We start from the raw sequence: 17,318 nt of genomic DNA on the forward strand, positions 1-17,318 counted from the left end.
AAAATTGAATTGTACTTGTGACAATTGGCCTTATTAAATTGTTATATCTTATTAACACACTTACACTTAAACTAAATGAAATGTTCAAGGATATTTAATGATAATCAATAGCATTTTTACCCATTTTTTAGCTTTAAAATAACAATTTTGCTTGAAATAAAAATATAATACTAAAAGTATTGAGAATTGATTATTTTGATCTTGAACAGCAACTGCTATTGTCTATTGATGTTCAATTATCAATACTTTCCATGATAGACTTGCTTTAAAATCAATTGAAATCAACACTATAGATCAGATTAATTCATTTTAATTGTCATTCCAATATTGAAGTTGATTCCTTATGACTGTTGTACTAATTAATCGCTTATTTCCGCATAATTATTGATTTGTTGAAAGGTAACCATCTTTTGGTAATCATTTTGTTTCAATCTTATAATGGCGGCTTTAAGTCAAACCATTGTTATTAAATACAGATTAACTTGTTCGTGATTAACTTACTTTACGCTGTTGATAACAATTAGATTAAGCAATCATCAATAATAAAATGCTATCAACAGTTGGTCAGTTTAACAGTTGAATATTGTTATTACATGTTAATGTAATAATGAAGATACCAGTTTTTGTTTAAAAGCAACAACAATTTCAATTGTTTTATCATTTGATTGATCCGCAAAAGTAGCTTTTTTATTGCATTTCAATGTAAAGTTGAAGTCAATTTTTCATTCCAACATCATCTTTTATTTATAATATTTCTCGTTATTAGGTAACTGGTAAAATGGACTGTAATCAATAGCTAACAACAATTTAAAGATTTCACTTTTAGATTGTATTATATTGTTTACAGTTCAATTGTCTGATATTTTGTCTGCTATTAATGTAATATTTAAAATGAGCAAACAATTTATCGGAAAGGTTTCATTCAACTCGTAAACATTCATTTGGTTATGATTAAACGGCTGAAGGCAAAGGATTTCCCAGCAATCTATTTAATTAATCCTTATCAAACTGCCTCAAGTTACGAAATTATTTACTATATTTACTACATTTCCTAGCATTTATTGATAATCATTTTTATTGAAACCATAACTTTGTTGCAATCCTGTTTTTATATGTAAATCCAATGTGAGTGATAGGAAACGTCGTTAACTCAATCAGATGATTGAAATGATGTACAAATTAAGCAACTTTGATATCAAAACAAATTAAAATACGCTGGACAAGGTAAACATGCAACGATTGAACTTGCATCAAACATAAAATTATGAATCAAACCCAGACCGTTCATTGGATTAGATTCATTTGTTTCAATTTTGTATTTTGGTTTTGAATCGGAAATTTTTTGCTATCATTTTCATTTTTTCAATTTTTTTCTTCCTTTTTCTGTTTTTATGAAGATTTGATGAGCTTTTCCAGTCAAATCAAGGGAATCAGTAAATTCATAATTACTGTTACAACTTGTACTCGTTATGAATATGGAATGGTAAAAGGATGGAGAAAAGAGGAGTTCCAGAAATCAGTTAAAGTGAAAGAGTTATAAGCCCGTTCGACTGGTCAGTCTGGGACAGAGATCTAGAAATTTCCAGCAAAATTTGCTTTTTAGAAATTCCTCTGTAAAATATGGTCGTAACAACGTTGCTTAAGAAATGGACTCTGTAAGGTTGGACCAATAATTAGTGTCTCTTAAAGTAAACAAACCTAATGACTGCCGTTTCCATTTTGACCAAGCTTATCCTTTCAAGTATTTTCATCCTGCAATTATCATTTACCTGGGCTTGAAAAAATAGTCCAGTAAAAGGGTTTTAAAAGTGCAGACTGACAACTTAAGACTCAACTTGGAGGACAACAAAGCGGTCCACAAATGTCTTTAGGGTCTTCCGCCAAATCTCGGAAATTGACCATATTTTGGAATCTTCTAGAAACTCATTTTAGGTTTCAATTCAACCGAAGGTGTTCAACAATTAAAGTAAGCCTAGAGATCAACCATTTTATTTCACAGTTTAATCAGTGTACATTGAACAAATTGAGGCTTTGATGGATCTTCAATGTTGACTTTTGGTGATTTGGAAAGCAAATATTTCACAAATCAAGATGATTGAACAGACTGGAAAAATTGCGATGATTAAGGTTGGAAAATAATAGCTGTAATGGACAATTGTCAGCTTGTTGTAGTCTATTTTCGTGTAGATACTATTGTCTATTGATGTTGTTTGCCGGTATAAATGTGTAGGCCTAATGCCGTTCTTGTCGTGAAAATGTCTTGCTATCTGCGTCTCAACGTGTTGATAAATACGGTTCACTAATTTATCGTAAAGGGCTTGACTCATTTGTGTGTTGATTAAATTGACTGATAAACTTGAACCAAAAGGGGCACTGTATTCAAAATACTTGCCCAAATGTTCACTTTCCTTATCAAACACTTCCATGTCTTTTTTAGCCTTTTCAATCTCCCATTTGCCAGCAAGATAGACAAACATTTGGGCATTTTTAATGGTTTTGCCGAACGTTATTGTTGAATAATGGGCTCTAACATGGGCTAAAATTTTTGCCTCTCCAAGTTGTTCAATACTTCTATGACAACTGCCAATCTTGATGGTTTGTAGTGTTAAATTACGGTCAATTAGATCACTCAAACTGGTAACTGGTGATTCACTTGATGTTAGAGTAAGATCAGTCTGAAAATTTACCGAGTACCAAATTTGAAGTAATGTTAATACAACTGTCAAGGTGACTCTCATCAATTGAATTGCTGCTGTTGGTGAGGTTAGGTGACTATCATTAGTACCGATAATCATCTCGGATACTTTGGTGATGGTAATTTTGGTGTCTTTGATGGTACCTTTAATGTTGACTTTGCTGGCTTTATTGTATTGTTTCTGGTTGCGACTGGTAAGGACAACAATAAGTGGAGTCAATTTAACGAAAATTGCTAGTCCAATTAGCAATATTATTACTGAAGGTTGGATTGTTGTTAATGTTATCAAGCAGTCTAGGGAAAATTCAGTTAATGGATTCCGGTAATAGGTTATAAAGAAGCAACCTTTCTCGTCAATTGGTGGGGACAGAGTCAAGTTGGGATAAATTGAATCGTATAGAAACATTCCTGCATGAAGTTGATCACAATCAGAGCCATTTAACTGTATGAAACGGGCAAGTTGAGTACAAGTGCCATTATTACAGCCACCGAGGTCTTGACCTCCACTTTCCCAAGTAACATTGAATCCTTCGTATAAAACGAGTCCCCAACGGTAAAAATATTTTGATAACAAACCTTCAGGTCTTTTGGTTGTTGAGTTTACAAAAAAGACGGGACGACGATCAAGAAGGGCTAATCTTAGATTTAAATTACTAGACATTATGAGATTTGATTATAACTATTTTAGATTTGTTGGATGTGAAACTATTTTAAATCTGTTATTATAATGGTATCAAACCAACTAGTGTCAACTCGGATTGGTTTGCTACTAACAATTGAAGATCTTTCCGTGAGCTATTCTCAAGAATTAAAGTCTATTTGACTGCATATGTAAAAATATAAATGGTACTTGATCATTGTTGCTGTGAATTTTTTTATTGTTGTTTTATTCAAATCAATTGACTAAATAGGACTTGAAAAATCATTATATCATTATATGTCATGTTATTAAATCAACTCCATGTAAATTTTGATAGCATCTAACTTGGCTATTCCTATCAATGTTTATTATCTGCGGGATAAAAGCCTTGAATATTAGTGTTTTTATGTGAAATAATCTATGAATTATGAAAAATATATTTGCAGCTCAATTTTACAGTTTCAAGTGAATTATGTGAAATATACAATCATTGAATAAAGTTTGACAATGAAAATGAGTTTGTTTTTGAATACATTGCTTTTAACGAAGGAATATTTTTGAATAGATTTTAAGAGTCCAAATGATTATTTTAGATTAAATTCGGCAGGAAATTGAAAAATAAGATAAGCGTATGATTATATAATGATAATTATGTAATCTGATTCAATGCAATTTAATAATTTGTTATTTTAAATGAGAATCTAATTCAATGAGATTTAAATAAAGTCCCTTAACTTACAGATGATATGATCCGCCTCTTCATTGGAGTTTATTGAAAGAAGCTTCACTGAAAGTCATCATCACATCAATTTAATTTGTTTTTTCTTGACAAATGTATTTAACGTTCAAAGTCTTTATTAATTCAGTGATTTAAATGTTATAATTTGGTCCTGGTAATAGATAATTTATTATAATATCTATTATTTTAAATTTTAAGGGACCCTTTGCGGTTTCCCTTGTTTAATGTTGAACCTTTTTCCGTTGCTTGTTGGTTGGTTTACCTGTAACCTATTGTTGGTAAAGGAATAGAGTGGAGAAAAAACCTCCCTCTTATTGGATTATTTGGATTAATTTGAAGCAAATAACTGACTGGACAAGATGATTGGTGGATTATTCATTTATAATCATAAAGGAGAAGTGCTTATTAGCCGTATGTATCGAGATGACATTGGCCGTAATGCAGTTGATGCTTTCCGTGTTAATGTTATTCATGCTCGTCAGCAAGTACGATCACCGGTAACAAATATTGCAAGAACATCTTTTTTCCATATAAAACGAAGTAATTTATGGTTAGCGGCAGTTACTAAACAAAATTTAAATGCTTCAATGGTATTTGAATTTTTACTCAAAATGTGTGAAGTAATGCAAAGCTATTTTGGTAAAATAAGTGAAGAGAATGTTAAAAACAATTTTGTTCTCATATATGAATTATTGGATGAGATTCTTGATTTTGGTTATCCACAAAATACTGATACAGGAATACTGAAGACATTTATTACTCAACAAGGAGTAAAATCTCAGACAAAAGAAGAACAATCACAAATAACTTCTCAAGTAACTGGACAAATTGGTATGTTGTTAGTTTATTATTCTTTAATGATTTTACTTTTACTTTCAGATTTCTAACCTTTGTATCTTTTTTTCTCAAAAAATATTTTTTAGGTTGGAGAAGAGAAGGTATAAAATATCGTCGAAATGAGCTATTCCTTGACGTTCTCGAATATGTAAATCTATTAATGTCACCACAGGGACAAGTTTTGAGTGCCCATGTTGCCGGTAAAGTTGTAATGAAAGCATTCTTATCTGGTATGCCTGAATGCAAATTTGGTATAAATGACAAACTCATTTTAGACACTAAAGGTAAAACAAGTTCAGCTTTAGATGATCCCACAACTCGTGGTAATGTTGGATATCCATCAAAATCTTCCATAGCAATAGATGATTGTCAATTCCATCAATGTGTTAAACTATCAAAATTTGAATCGGAACATAGTATCAGCTTTATACCTCCCGATGGTGAATTTGAATTAATGAGATACAGAATTACAAAAGATATATCATTCCCGTTTCGAATAATTCCACTTGTACGTGAAGCTGGTCGAACCAAAATGGAAGTAAAAGTTGTTCTAAAAAGTAACTTTAAACCTGCAGTTGTAGGACAAAAGATCGAGGTTAAAATACCAACGCCCCTAAATACAAGTGGTTGTCAATTGATATGTATGAAGGGTAAAGCTAAATACAAAGCTAGTGATAATGCTATTGTTTGGAAAATCAAGAAAATGGCTGGTATGAAGGAGACACAATTAAGTGCTGAAATTGAACTTTTATTGACAGACACAAAGAAAAAATGGAATCGACCACCAATATCTATGAACTTTGAAGTACCATTTGCTCCTTCTGGTCTTAAAGTTAGATATTTAAAAGTATTTGAACCAAAACTCAACTATTCCGATCATGATGTTATTAAATGGGTTCGTTATATTGGCCGAAGTGGACTCTATGAAACAAGATGTTAATAATAATTAGGAGAAGGAGAAGGAGAAGGAGAAAATGATGAAGATTAAGAGGAAGAAGAAGAAAATACAAAGATGCAAAAGTCATTCGATATCATTGATCCAAACTATCAATTTACATTATATCACAACTTTAATCGTGTTGATCATGAAAAATCATGTGGTTATGAAAAACAACAATGATGATATTAGAAATAATGATAACTTAAAACCGGTGAAACACCTACCTATTAACTTCTATTGATTTTGTGTGTTACTGTTTATTATAATTTAATTCATGGGTTGATTTGGATTCCAAATGAAAACTTATGCGATAGCGATTTCTCTATGTATTGCCTATCAGAACTTCTATTAGATTACAACGAGTCAAAATGGTTCTAGTTTCACCAATAGGTGAAGTGACGCATATGTTGTGAAAACCATTCCAAATATTTAAATAAACTATTATATTTTTTTCAATTAATCGATTCATGTTGTTGATTTTTTCCTCCCCCAGTTTATCTCGCTTGAAAATTTCCTACTCATGATTACTTACTACGCGCTTACTAAACTTAAAATAAGAGATGACAAAAATTTATTTGTACAAATGGACTAATAGTTGACGATAACTTATAAACAGTTGCTATCAGCAGAGAAGTTTTTCTTTTTTGGGAGCTTAAAGGTCAGTAGATGGAGCTATTTTAAAGAGAATAAGATTATTTTAAGATTTTAATTCTCTTTCGAATACTCGATCAACTTGTTAAATTTTTTACTCTCTTTTAATTGCTTAAGTTTCTTTAATAATTGTTAATTCAGTTAAATCTTAGATTTACAGTTTATTTTGATTACATTGTTATTTGAATTCAGTGCACCAATGGATTCCAACAAAGTTTCCGAGAGACGTTCTCAGGATGTTAAACCTTGTGAGCAAACAGTTAAAGAAGCTGATTTTTCTGCTTTCTCTTATGGAGTCAATGCTGAAAATTGCTTAAAACAATTATTGAACATTGAAAATGAAGCAAAAAGATTAAACTTCGAATCTGTAACAATTGCTTGTGATTTGGATCTGGAAAAAGACCTGCGACATGCCAAGAAAAAGTATTACAACGAGCTGTGTGAGTTTATGAGCAAAACTCAAGGTTTCGCTCAAAATGTAAAGCAAAAGTGTGAAATTAAAAAAGAGATTTATGGTTCTATTGATAAAATTATTAATGGACTGAAATCACAGGTTGAGGTCTGCAAGGATATTGTTCCCTTGACTCAAACAATTTACGATACTTTGGTCACTCGTAATAAGAATGAAAAAAAACACTACAGAGACTGTGTAATTATGTTCGCCGAGTTTGTCAACGGAGCCGTCCAAGTTAATGGTTTGGGTGGATCTCATGAAATAATCGGTAAAGTTGAAATAAGTAATCATAGATCAGCCAACGATATTGGCAAAGATTGTTTACAAACTATCAAACTATTGAAGGAGAGAAGATCCATGGATCCATTTTCAGAGAAGATAGCTGCCAATTTGCGAATTGAACAAGAGACTGACCTGCTTTTAGAGCAAATAAATGCTAAAAATGCAGAAAGTAAAGTCGAGGAAGAGCGATTAGAAGTGGAAATCAATAATCGAGAGCAGAATATCAAGCAGACAGAAATGGAAATTGAAAAGATGAAACAAGAGGCAAGTGCTATTGAAGAAGGTGAAAAGGCAAAGATGGTTAAATTGATTTACTCAAATATGGAGAAGACTACTTCATTTATCACTATGGGCAAGAAAATTGATGAAATGAAGACCAAACTAGGAGAGCTACCTTTGATAGAAAAAACTTACCATGAATTGAGGGAAAGATTGGAAACATCTGAAGAAAAGCTTGTTTTATTGCAAAACGAAATCGAAAGCACCAAATTCTCATGCAAGACCAAGCAAGCTCATATTGAAGAGTTAAAGAAAAGAACCGAAAAAATGGAAAAGGAACAATCGGCTCAGATTCAGGAAATCAGAAATAATAATGGAGAATTGGAAGTTCAGCTCCGTGATCATCAGATTAAATTACAAGAAGAATCAGAGAGACTCGAAAGAAATAAAAAGACAAATGTAGAGACACTGCAGCGTCTAGAGACTATTGAGAAAGAGTACAAAGCTGCCAAAGATTCAGTTCGCCAAAAGAAAGCAGAACACAAGAAAAACATGCGAGAAAAGAGAAAAATCAAAGAGAATCTCGATAAAGAACTTTTCATGCTTTCATTCAAAATGAATATCCCTTGTTGAATCTTTTCCCCATTGTAATAACCAAATGTTAAAAAACAAAAAAATGAAGTATATTTATCAGTATTATTCATTATACATTATAATTGAATATTGTATCTCAAAAAAGATTGTAACCAAAGTTAGCGCTAAATCACCGAGAAACTTTGAAAATTCAATAAAAAATTGACACTTTAGATTAAAAAAGTAACGAGTAAATTAATTTATTAATTAGATAACCCATGAATTAAATTATAATGAACAGTTAACACGCAAAATTAATACAAGTTAAAAAGTAGGTGTTTCACCGGGTTTAAGTTATCGCTTTTCTATTATCATCGTAATTGTTGTTTTTTGTTCCAATATTTAATCAACCATTTCATGATCAACACGATTGAAGTTGTGATATAATGTAAATTGATAGTTTGGATCAATGATATCGAATATTCGTTGCAACTTTGTATTTTCTTCCTCTTCCTCTTACTCTTTATCCTCTTCTCCTTCTCCTTATTATTATTAACATCTTGTTATGTTAATTAACATCATAATAATTTATAACATTCAAAAACGTTTTTAAATTAATATTGCAACCTTTTATTCAATATTTTATAGACAAAAGAATAAAATTCTGAATTAAAAATTACAATCAAATCCATTGTATTAATTTACAACTTTCGTAAAATTTACAAACATTTATACATGTTTCACAATTAGTTGAATTACATATGGGTTAATTTGAGCCGTGGTTGAATACTCATTGCTTGAAGCTCTTGTAGAAGAAGTTTGTATGCATAAGGAACTTGAATATCTGCAAGAGATCTACTCGATTGGCAATATGAGCACCATTTTTGATAACCAAGAAGGCCACAAGCGGTACATACATCAACATTGAATGCATCACTAGATAACATCAATCTTTCTAACAATAACATACTAACACCATGGCCAATCAAACAATCTCGCTCCATTTCTCCGAGACGCAGACCTCCATCACGGGCTCTTCCTTCGGTTGGTTGACGAGTAAGAACAGCTTTAGGGCCACGAGAACGACCATGTACTTTATCCAAGACCATGTGTTTAAGCTTTTGATAATAGATTGGACCGAAAAAAATATATGCAGTAAGGGGTTCGCCAGTAATACCACTTGTCATAACCTCTTTTCCGTGATAATTATGACCGTATTCCTGCATAATTTCGGTCATTTCTTGAATTGTTGTACCTCCAAAAGCGGTTCCATCATGTAAAGTTCCTTTAATAATAGCTGATTTTCCAGCGACTAGTTCTTTCAATTTCCCAACTGTCATTCTTGAAGGAAATCCGTGTGGGTTCATAACCATGTCAGGACATATTCCCTCACAATTAAAAGGCAAGTCCTCTTGAGATACAATAAGTCCGATAACACCTTTTTGACCGTGACGAGAACTGAATTTATCACCAACTTCAGGTCTTCTCATTTGTCGCAAAAGTAATTTAATCAAAAATGATTCCTCAGTATTTGAAGTTATCATGACTTTTTCTACACAGCTATCTTCGATTCCTCTATAGGTGATTGGCACATCTTTAAAACTATAATTCATTGATCCAACTTTGCCGGTACCAGTTTCGTCGATTGCTGTCCCCGGGATTGGTGATTGTTTATTTACTAATAATTGTCGATTCTTGATAATCTCGCCTGGAGCTGCAATACCGTCATTATCAAGAGCTGCATGACGAAAAATGGGTTTATGAGGAGGCTCAGCTTCCACAATCGGACCTTGAATTCTATCTGAAATTCCATCCATTGTAGGATAACGTCTCAAAAAGCACTTTTGGTTGCGATAAACAAAACAGCGTCCATAACCTCTGTCAATACTTGCTTTATTCATGATAGAAGCATCCTCAATATCGTAACCTGAATAAGACATAACAGCGACAATAGCATTTTGTCCAGCAGGCATCTCGTCAAAATGAATTAATTCAATTGTTTTTGTTTTAACAACTGGTCTTTGTGGGTAAGCTAGGAGATACAGAAGAGTATCAATTCGTTCTCGTTGATTTAGACCAATCGTGCCCATTGCTTGTTTTCCCATAGCACATTGATATGTATTACGAGGAGACTGATTATTGTGAGGAAAAGGAATCAAACCAGCACAAACTCCTAAAAGAGTAAAAGGTTCAATTTCTAAATGAGTAGTCACACACATTTTAATATCTTTCGTTTCGATGGCAATATGTGCATCACTGGCCTCGTTGACATCCAAATATTCAATCAAACCCTCATTGATAAAGTCGGAAAAGTTCATTAATCCCCTGTTTAATTTTTCGATGTGCTTTGATTCAACTCGAGGCAATCCAGTAGAAGTATTCACGATAATATATGGACGGCACAGTCTACCACCATCGGTAGCGATATAAACAGCTTTATGTAATTGATTGATGGAAACTGATATAAATTCAGAGATTAATCCCTTACGACGTAAATGTCTCAAAGTTGTAACAAGAGTTTCAGGTTGAATTGCAATACCAATGATATTTCCATTAACAAAAACTAATGGATGTTGGTTAATTTTGGAGCCACTTTCACATAAATTAATATCTAGCACAAAACCGAAGTAGAGACAGATATCAATGATTGGTTTGTCATCTACATCAGTAGTGATGTGAGTCATGAGAGCGAGATTTTTGATAAGACCACAAGATTCGCCTTCAGGAGTATCACAAGGGCAGACCAATCCCCACTGACTGCATTGCAAAGATCTAGGTCCCGATGTTTTGCGAGTTTTTTCAAATTGAGAGTTGATACGAGTCATCATACCAAGAGCAGAGATGTAACTGAGTCGACTGAGAACCTGACTAACTCCGATCCTCTCCATCTTGAATCTTTTTAAAGTCCAGTTGCCAGTAGCGATACAATTAACCAGGCCATTGGTAATTAAATCTTGCCTCATGTGTTTCGTAATATCAAACTGAGCAGCCGCAACCTTGCCAATATTTTTATCGGTTATCATTCTCAATTCAGAGTTGAATCGTTTCAAAAGATCTTCAAAAAGGAGTCCAATTAATGAGCCAGCAAGCTCAAGCCTTTTGTTACCGTAATAATCTCTATCATCAATGTATTCCGGGTTATCAACTGCCAATATTAGTCGTCTAACCATTTGAGCTAAATAGATGGCTTTCAGTCGGAAATTTAGATTTGTTACAGGGACATGAGCTATTATTGTGGTGGCCAAAAGTTCTCTAATTAAATCAATTGAAGAAAAACGACGATTTTCACCAGCTTTCAAGCCAGATGATTTGTTCTTCAAGCGATTGGCCATGAATTGTAAGGCTTGCTGTGATGTCCAGACTTCTGCTTTATGACAAGCTTCGATGGATGGAATTAGAAAATTGACATCAACTTCACCATTTTCCTTAAGTGTTCCACAAATATATTCCACAATCTCACTTTCACTAAGAAATCCCATAGCTTTAAACACAATAAATATGTGGATTCCTTCGTCGGTGAATGAGTTGTGCTTCATGACTATTTGTTTCTTTTTATTGATGACTAAGTTAGTTCGAGATTTTCTTTCGGCTGTAGCACTGGTGACTTGGCACACTGGACCCTCTTCAATTAAAATACGATTTCTAGAGAGCTAAAAGAAAAGAAAAATGAATTACTATAAACTTTCTTGATGAAGGGAAGTTCAGTTTGTAAGAATACAATACCTGTTCATGAATTAGAATAACTTTCTCACTTCCATTTACAATGAAGTAGCCCCCAGGATCATTTGGACATTCTTTAAGAGCCATCCGTTCTGCATAACTTTTACCATTTAGTATGCAATTATTCGAGCCAACCATGATTGGCATTCTACCAATAACCAAATATTCCGAAGGAACAACACGTTGTTGTCCTTTTGCATATTCAAGCTTAACAGATATTGGAGCGCTGTAAGTAATATCGCGAAGTCGACACTCATGCGGTGTTGTCGGACGAGACACATTGAAACCCTCTTCTATTCGAGGAGAGTCCACTTTAATATCCAGATAACGTAAAAACCAATTCTGATCATTTTCACAACGGACTTCCGCATTCGCTTTGAGAATATTTTTAATCTCCACCTGAATAAAATGATTGAAAGAGTCGAGATGTTGTTTAACCAGACCTTTCATACCAAGAAATGCTGGTAAAAGTTTCCCTTTATCCTCTATTGTAACCATTTTTCGGCACGACAATGAACTTTAAAACAACGATGCTGCCTGTCAGGCTATAAACTAAATAAAATAGATCAAAAATTCGTTAAAAATTTAAAAACACGCATTTAAGCTGATAAACTTTAAGAAGCTTAAATTTGAGTTTCCCATTTAAACTTGTGCGTTTGGGATGTGATGTTCATCACATGTTAGGGAGCATTTCAATAGTGCAATTGTAAAACAGGTTTTCACTCTGCTGTCTAATTTTAACAGGTTTAGTTGATCAAATCATCTCAATCATGTGCATATAAATAAAAAGTGAAAATATAAATATTGAAAACAGTTATTTCAAGTTCTGTGGTAAAGTAAAACCTAAAGTTCTAGTGATTCTGTTTATTCCACCACGGCTCAGTTCATTTTCATTCTTCCATCAGCAACAATACAACAATACGTATGCTAAAGTAGACCATTATAATTGGTGAATTTTCTTTTAATGTATTTATTGCATTCACATAATGATAATTAATTTGACTCTAATTACGTTATATTTTGTGATCGGTTAGCAATTTGCTAACCATACCAGTGTAACCATATCTTGATTTATCCTCATGACGTTTGGAACCAAATTATGTGATGCTTTATGATTGGCAAGCACCTTTTTAGCCACACAAGTGTGATCTTATTTAGGTCTTTAACCCTTAAAAAAGTGCATTTCCACCAAGTCAATTATTCTACTTTATTATACAAAATGAGCCAAGAACGGAGTAAACTTATCATTATGGACATGGCTTCAGTGTGTATAGAGCCATCGTTTTCAGAAAATTTGGAAAAGATTCGAAAGTCCATGTTAATTTACAATTCCCATGCTCCAGTTTATGATTTAAATGATAAACTTGCTTCTAATGGTTACCGAAGCTTAATAAAATTGATGGAAAATTTCTCAAGACTGGCATATCATGACATGAAATCGCGATCATTTGCTGGAGTATCGCCTCACATCGTCAAAATGTCTGAAGTATTTGCTAAAATGTTTGATCATCTTGATGAACGTAAAGTTCTCGATAGTCAAAGCCTAATGTGGCCTCCTGATGCTGATTTCATTCAAATAGCTTTCTCATTTGAGCCTATTATGCACGCTTTTTACGCTCGTAATCACAATTTTTGGCTCTGTCCATCACTCCGATCTATTCTTGGTAATTACATTTCATTGGTTGCCTACAAATCACTCAAATTTTTCGACATGTATCGCCTTTTCTCTCGAGCCAGTACATCACGGTTGTTTGCTGACTATGCATCAAATGTTTCAATCGATTTTGTTCGCATGGTTTGGGGCATGTCTGAGGCCGCTTTTTATAAAAAGCTTTACCCAATGCTTCTGTATGGTACTCGACCATCAAGAAAAAAAACTCTTTATGCTCCAAGACAAGAATTTGCCAGAATTGTTGGACATGATGGTTTAATTGAATTCAATGAATCTCATAGGAACATTTGGAATGTGAATAAACCAGTGCGTTTTAGGTTCCTTCAAGATACCAAAAGCAGTCTTTCAACGTCAACCTTGGTATTCCACTGTCATGGAGCTGGTTTCGTTGCTCAATCACCTGAATCACATGAGGTTAGTTCCTGCTGTATAAAAATATTTGTAAAATATTTTTATCATTTTTTCCAATCGACTTTAACATTTATACCTCCGGCAAAACCAAAATTTCAGGGAAATTTCTTGGCAACTAGGAGACTTCGAGGAAACTAACAAAGTATTCCATTGATTTTACTATCAAACTATACGAACAATTGAAAAAATACCTTTAAAAAGTAACCTTATCGCTTGATTTAATTCAATTGACATTCGATGAAAAGTTTTCCCAGATAAAAGTTGATAACTGTAATTATTTCACTCTGTGTCTATTTTTAGTTATAATTAGATTACTTTGTTTTGTTTGTCAACATTTTTCTTATTCTACGTGCAAGTTTCCATTTTTATATTTTCAATTACAATTGCCTTTTCATGTTGAAGAATTGTTCAACAATGAATCGACACAATTTCCTAATCTGAACTACTTTTAGTCAGTATTTCGAGTTCAGTTGGCTTCCTTGTGTAGCTTGTCGAGACTGGCTTCAAGGCTGGTGTAACAATTGACTTGGTAAACATTTCCCTCTATAAATGTAGTTGGTCAAGCTCGACCAATTTAATGTATTTTTTCAAGGATTCCCATTCATTTGACAATTATTCATTAGCTAGTACGATTTATCAGGATGAAAGCTTTTCAAAATAGATAAATTATTCATAGAATCTGCTTTGATGAATCGATTTACATCTAAATAACCTTTTCTCCATTGGCATCATATAATATTTGTTTCAATCATTGATTGTATCATAAAACATATTATACTTCTAAATTTGAAATCTTATCTTTTCTATTCATGGCAATTTGAGTTCTTTGGCAACTTAAATTGATTGATTAACTGTGATGTTTTTTTAATAGCGATAATATAATATTAATTAATCGTCTTCATTTAATATGTTTTATCAATAAAAATGATTCTCAAGGTCTGAAAGCCGAAACAAAGAAGATAATGATTTATAAATTGATTCTGATTGGAAATACTAATTTACTTTATCTTTTAATTTTTGTACAGATTTACTTAAGAGACTGGGCAATTAAACTTCGTGGAGTACCTTTGGTCAGTGTTGATTATCGTCTGGCTCCTGAGAATAAATTTCCTAGTGGACTTCAAGATTGTCTTGATTTATATTTATGGATAACCAGTGGTTTGGATGAAGTCAAAGATTTAATTGGTTTCCACCCAAAACGGATAATTTTATGTGGTGATTCGGCTGGTGGAGGGTTGTGCATTAGTCTTACTTTAGTCTTGAATGAACTGAAAAATTTAATGAAAATTCAGATGCCATCATCGTTAATTCCTTTCTATCCTGTTTGTTCTTTACAAACCTGTGCTTCTCCATCTCGACTATTTACATTTTTTGACACTTTTTTACCTCTTGGTGTATTACTCAGTATCTTGGATGCGTATTTTGTCGATACCAATTCAAATGTTCCCACAAAAAGACAAGATAATAACAGTCAAACGCTCAAACAGAAACAAATATTTGGCAAAAATCTTGAAATAGGACCACATTCCATGACACCTCCGTGGTACAAGGAAAGCGACTTTAAAGAACGACTTGCTCAAATCAACAAAATAGCTGCCGATCCTTTTGCATCGCCATTAAACTATCAAAATTTTTCGACACTCAATGACGTTTCTCTCAATATTATAGTTGGTGAATTTGATCCTTTACTTGATGAAGCCATTGAATTCTCTAGAAAATGGAAAGGTGTGTTAACCATTTAGTGATTCAATCTAATATCAGACTAATTGCTATTCTTTTATTATTTTAGGTCCAATCTCTTTGGATGTTGTACCCAACATATCACATGGATTCTTGTATTTCGCCAATATTAGTGTTCATAGCAAAAAAGCCACCAATCTGTGTTTCCAACGAGTTATGGAAGCTGTTCATTTTCCTCAAGCAAAAATTTGAATATCACTTTTTGTTTATCTAAATTGTATGGAAATACTAAATTGCTGTTGATCAGAATTGATATTTTATAAATTTATTGTCAGTTTGAGATTACCCTTTTTTTCATTTGAACCTGTTTGAAGATTTTATCACAACAACAACAACAAACTGAATTACATTTATTATTAAGTCACTGTATAATTTGGTAATTATCTATGTGACCAAAGATTTATTTGGCTTGTTATAAAAATTATTATTTGACTAGCTGCAAAGTATCCATTAAATAATATATGAGCTGAATTGTTTACATTTTGATTCTGAAATTTTATAAAAATAAATGCATTTTGGATTCTCATTAGTATTCGTTTTATCGTCGTCATATTTGCTTTTAATAATGTCATTTAAGTGACTAGATTTGTTTTAAATTATCATCTGATTATTTTATTGGTTTAAAAATCATTTATTTCAGTCTAGCTCCTCTTCAATCGCAAAATTATCTAGTCATAATATAAAAGAGTTGCTGTATTTTCAAATTATGATATGTTTTGAAAAACGCTTTGATTGCCATAAGTTGTGTTGACAGCAAAAAATTGTCTTGAAATCCATTGTATTCAACCTAGGGATCTTTTTAAATTAATGTTTATAGTCCATATAGTTATTTCAGATAGACTAGAAGATGACAAAATAACATAATCATAGAGAAATTATGTAATCTGATTCAATGCAATTTAATAAATGGTTATTTTAAATGAGAATCTAATTCAATGAGATTTAAATAAAGTCCCTTAACTTACAGATGATATGATCCGCCTCAAAGAGTAAAGAAGAAGAGATAGCTCTCAATAGGATTCAATGAGAAGTCTAGTTAGCGGTCCTCAACCAGAGGCGCTCACATCAGTCTCTTTCTTTTTTCTCTTTCTTTTCAACATAATTTTTCCCTTTCTTTTCCAGACTTTTCTCTTTCTTTTTCTCTTTCTTTTCTCTTTCTTTTCTCTCTCTTTTTCTGCAAATTTTACAAAGTTTTTCAATGAGAATTGAATTGAATTAATTGTTTATTATATTATTTAATTATATTTTAACTATTTTTTTATTATTTTATATACATAATTGAATGAAATCTTGATTTTTCATGCGATCAATAATTTTTCAAGCTTCAATGCAATTTATTCCGAATTATATACTAAAATGATAATGATAATTGCATATTTGATCGATTTCACAAGAAAAATGGACAAAATTTTGATCAAATTTTACATTTACTTCGATGTAATGAGAGAATTTTAAATAAATCTGAATTTCAAGAAATTTGAATGGATAAATTACTATCCCGATAAGTCTATTGCCTGCAGGAAGCAATATCCATTATTCAATGGTAAGTGTTCTGTGTTCATAATATTCGACAAGTGCTTATGATTATACTTACGACTAATCAATCTTCAGATCAAAGATCTGATGAATAACATAAATTTGTGATGCAGATTCAAACAAATATTTAATGGAAATGTAACATGGAACGAAAAAGCCCCAAATATAACAAAAAGAAGAAACAAAAGGAAAATCAACAGATGTAAAGT

At 32.4% G+C, this 17,318-nt stretch overlaps 3 protein-coding genes across 3 annotated transcripts; 2 read left to right on the plus strand and 1 right to left on the minus strand.

The window, feature by feature from the left end:
* The first annotated feature begins 4,118 nt into the window (after nucleotides 1-4,118).
* Nucleotides 4,119-6,311, plus strand: LOC107359257 (AP-2 complex subunit mu). Its single transcript, XM_015925736.3, has 2 exons — nucleotides 4,119-4,905; nucleotides 4,998-6,311. Exons 1-2 carry the CDS (start codon nucleotides 4,434-4,436, stop codon nucleotides 5,849-5,851), a joined length of 1,326 nt encoding a protein of 441 aa, XP_015781222.1. The 5' UTR covers nucleotides 4,119-4,433; the 3' UTR covers nucleotides 5,852-6,311.
* Nucleotides 6,312-8,265: 1,954 nt separating this feature from the next.
* Polr3B (RNA polymerase III subunit RpIII128) lies at nucleotides 8,266-12,400 on the minus strand. Its single transcript, XM_015925545.3, has 2 exons — nucleotides 11,754-12,400; nucleotides 8,266-11,680 (listed from the first exon to the last, which is right to left on the minus strand). Exons 1-2 carry the CDS (start codon nucleotides 12,246-12,248, stop codon nucleotides 8,786-8,788), a joined length of 3,390 nt encoding a protein of 1,129 aa, XP_015781031.1. The 5' UTR covers nucleotides 12,249-12,400; the 3' UTR covers nucleotides 8,266-8,785.
* Nucleotides 12,401-12,507: 107 nt separating this feature from the next.
* LOC107359099 (hormone-sensitive lipase) lies at nucleotides 12,508-16,099 on the plus strand. Its single transcript, XM_015925546.3, has 3 exons — nucleotides 12,508-13,836; nucleotides 14,859-15,558; nucleotides 15,623-16,099. Exons 1-3 carry the CDS (start codon nucleotides 12,862-12,864, stop codon nucleotides 15,763-15,765), a joined length of 1,818 nt encoding a protein of 605 aa, XP_015781032.1. The 5' UTR covers nucleotides 12,508-12,861; the 3' UTR covers nucleotides 15,766-16,099.
* Nucleotides 16,100-17,318: the final 1,219 nt, after the last annotated feature.

This window comes from Tetranychus urticae, chromosome 1, assembly GCF_039701765.1.
Source record: "Tetranychus urticae isolate SD_2017Ah chromosome 1, NJAU_TeUrti_SD_1.0, whole genome shotgun sequence".
Lineage (NCBI taxonomy): Eukaryota > Metazoa > Arthropoda > Arachnida > Trombidiformes > Tetranychidae > Tetranychus > Tetranychus urticae.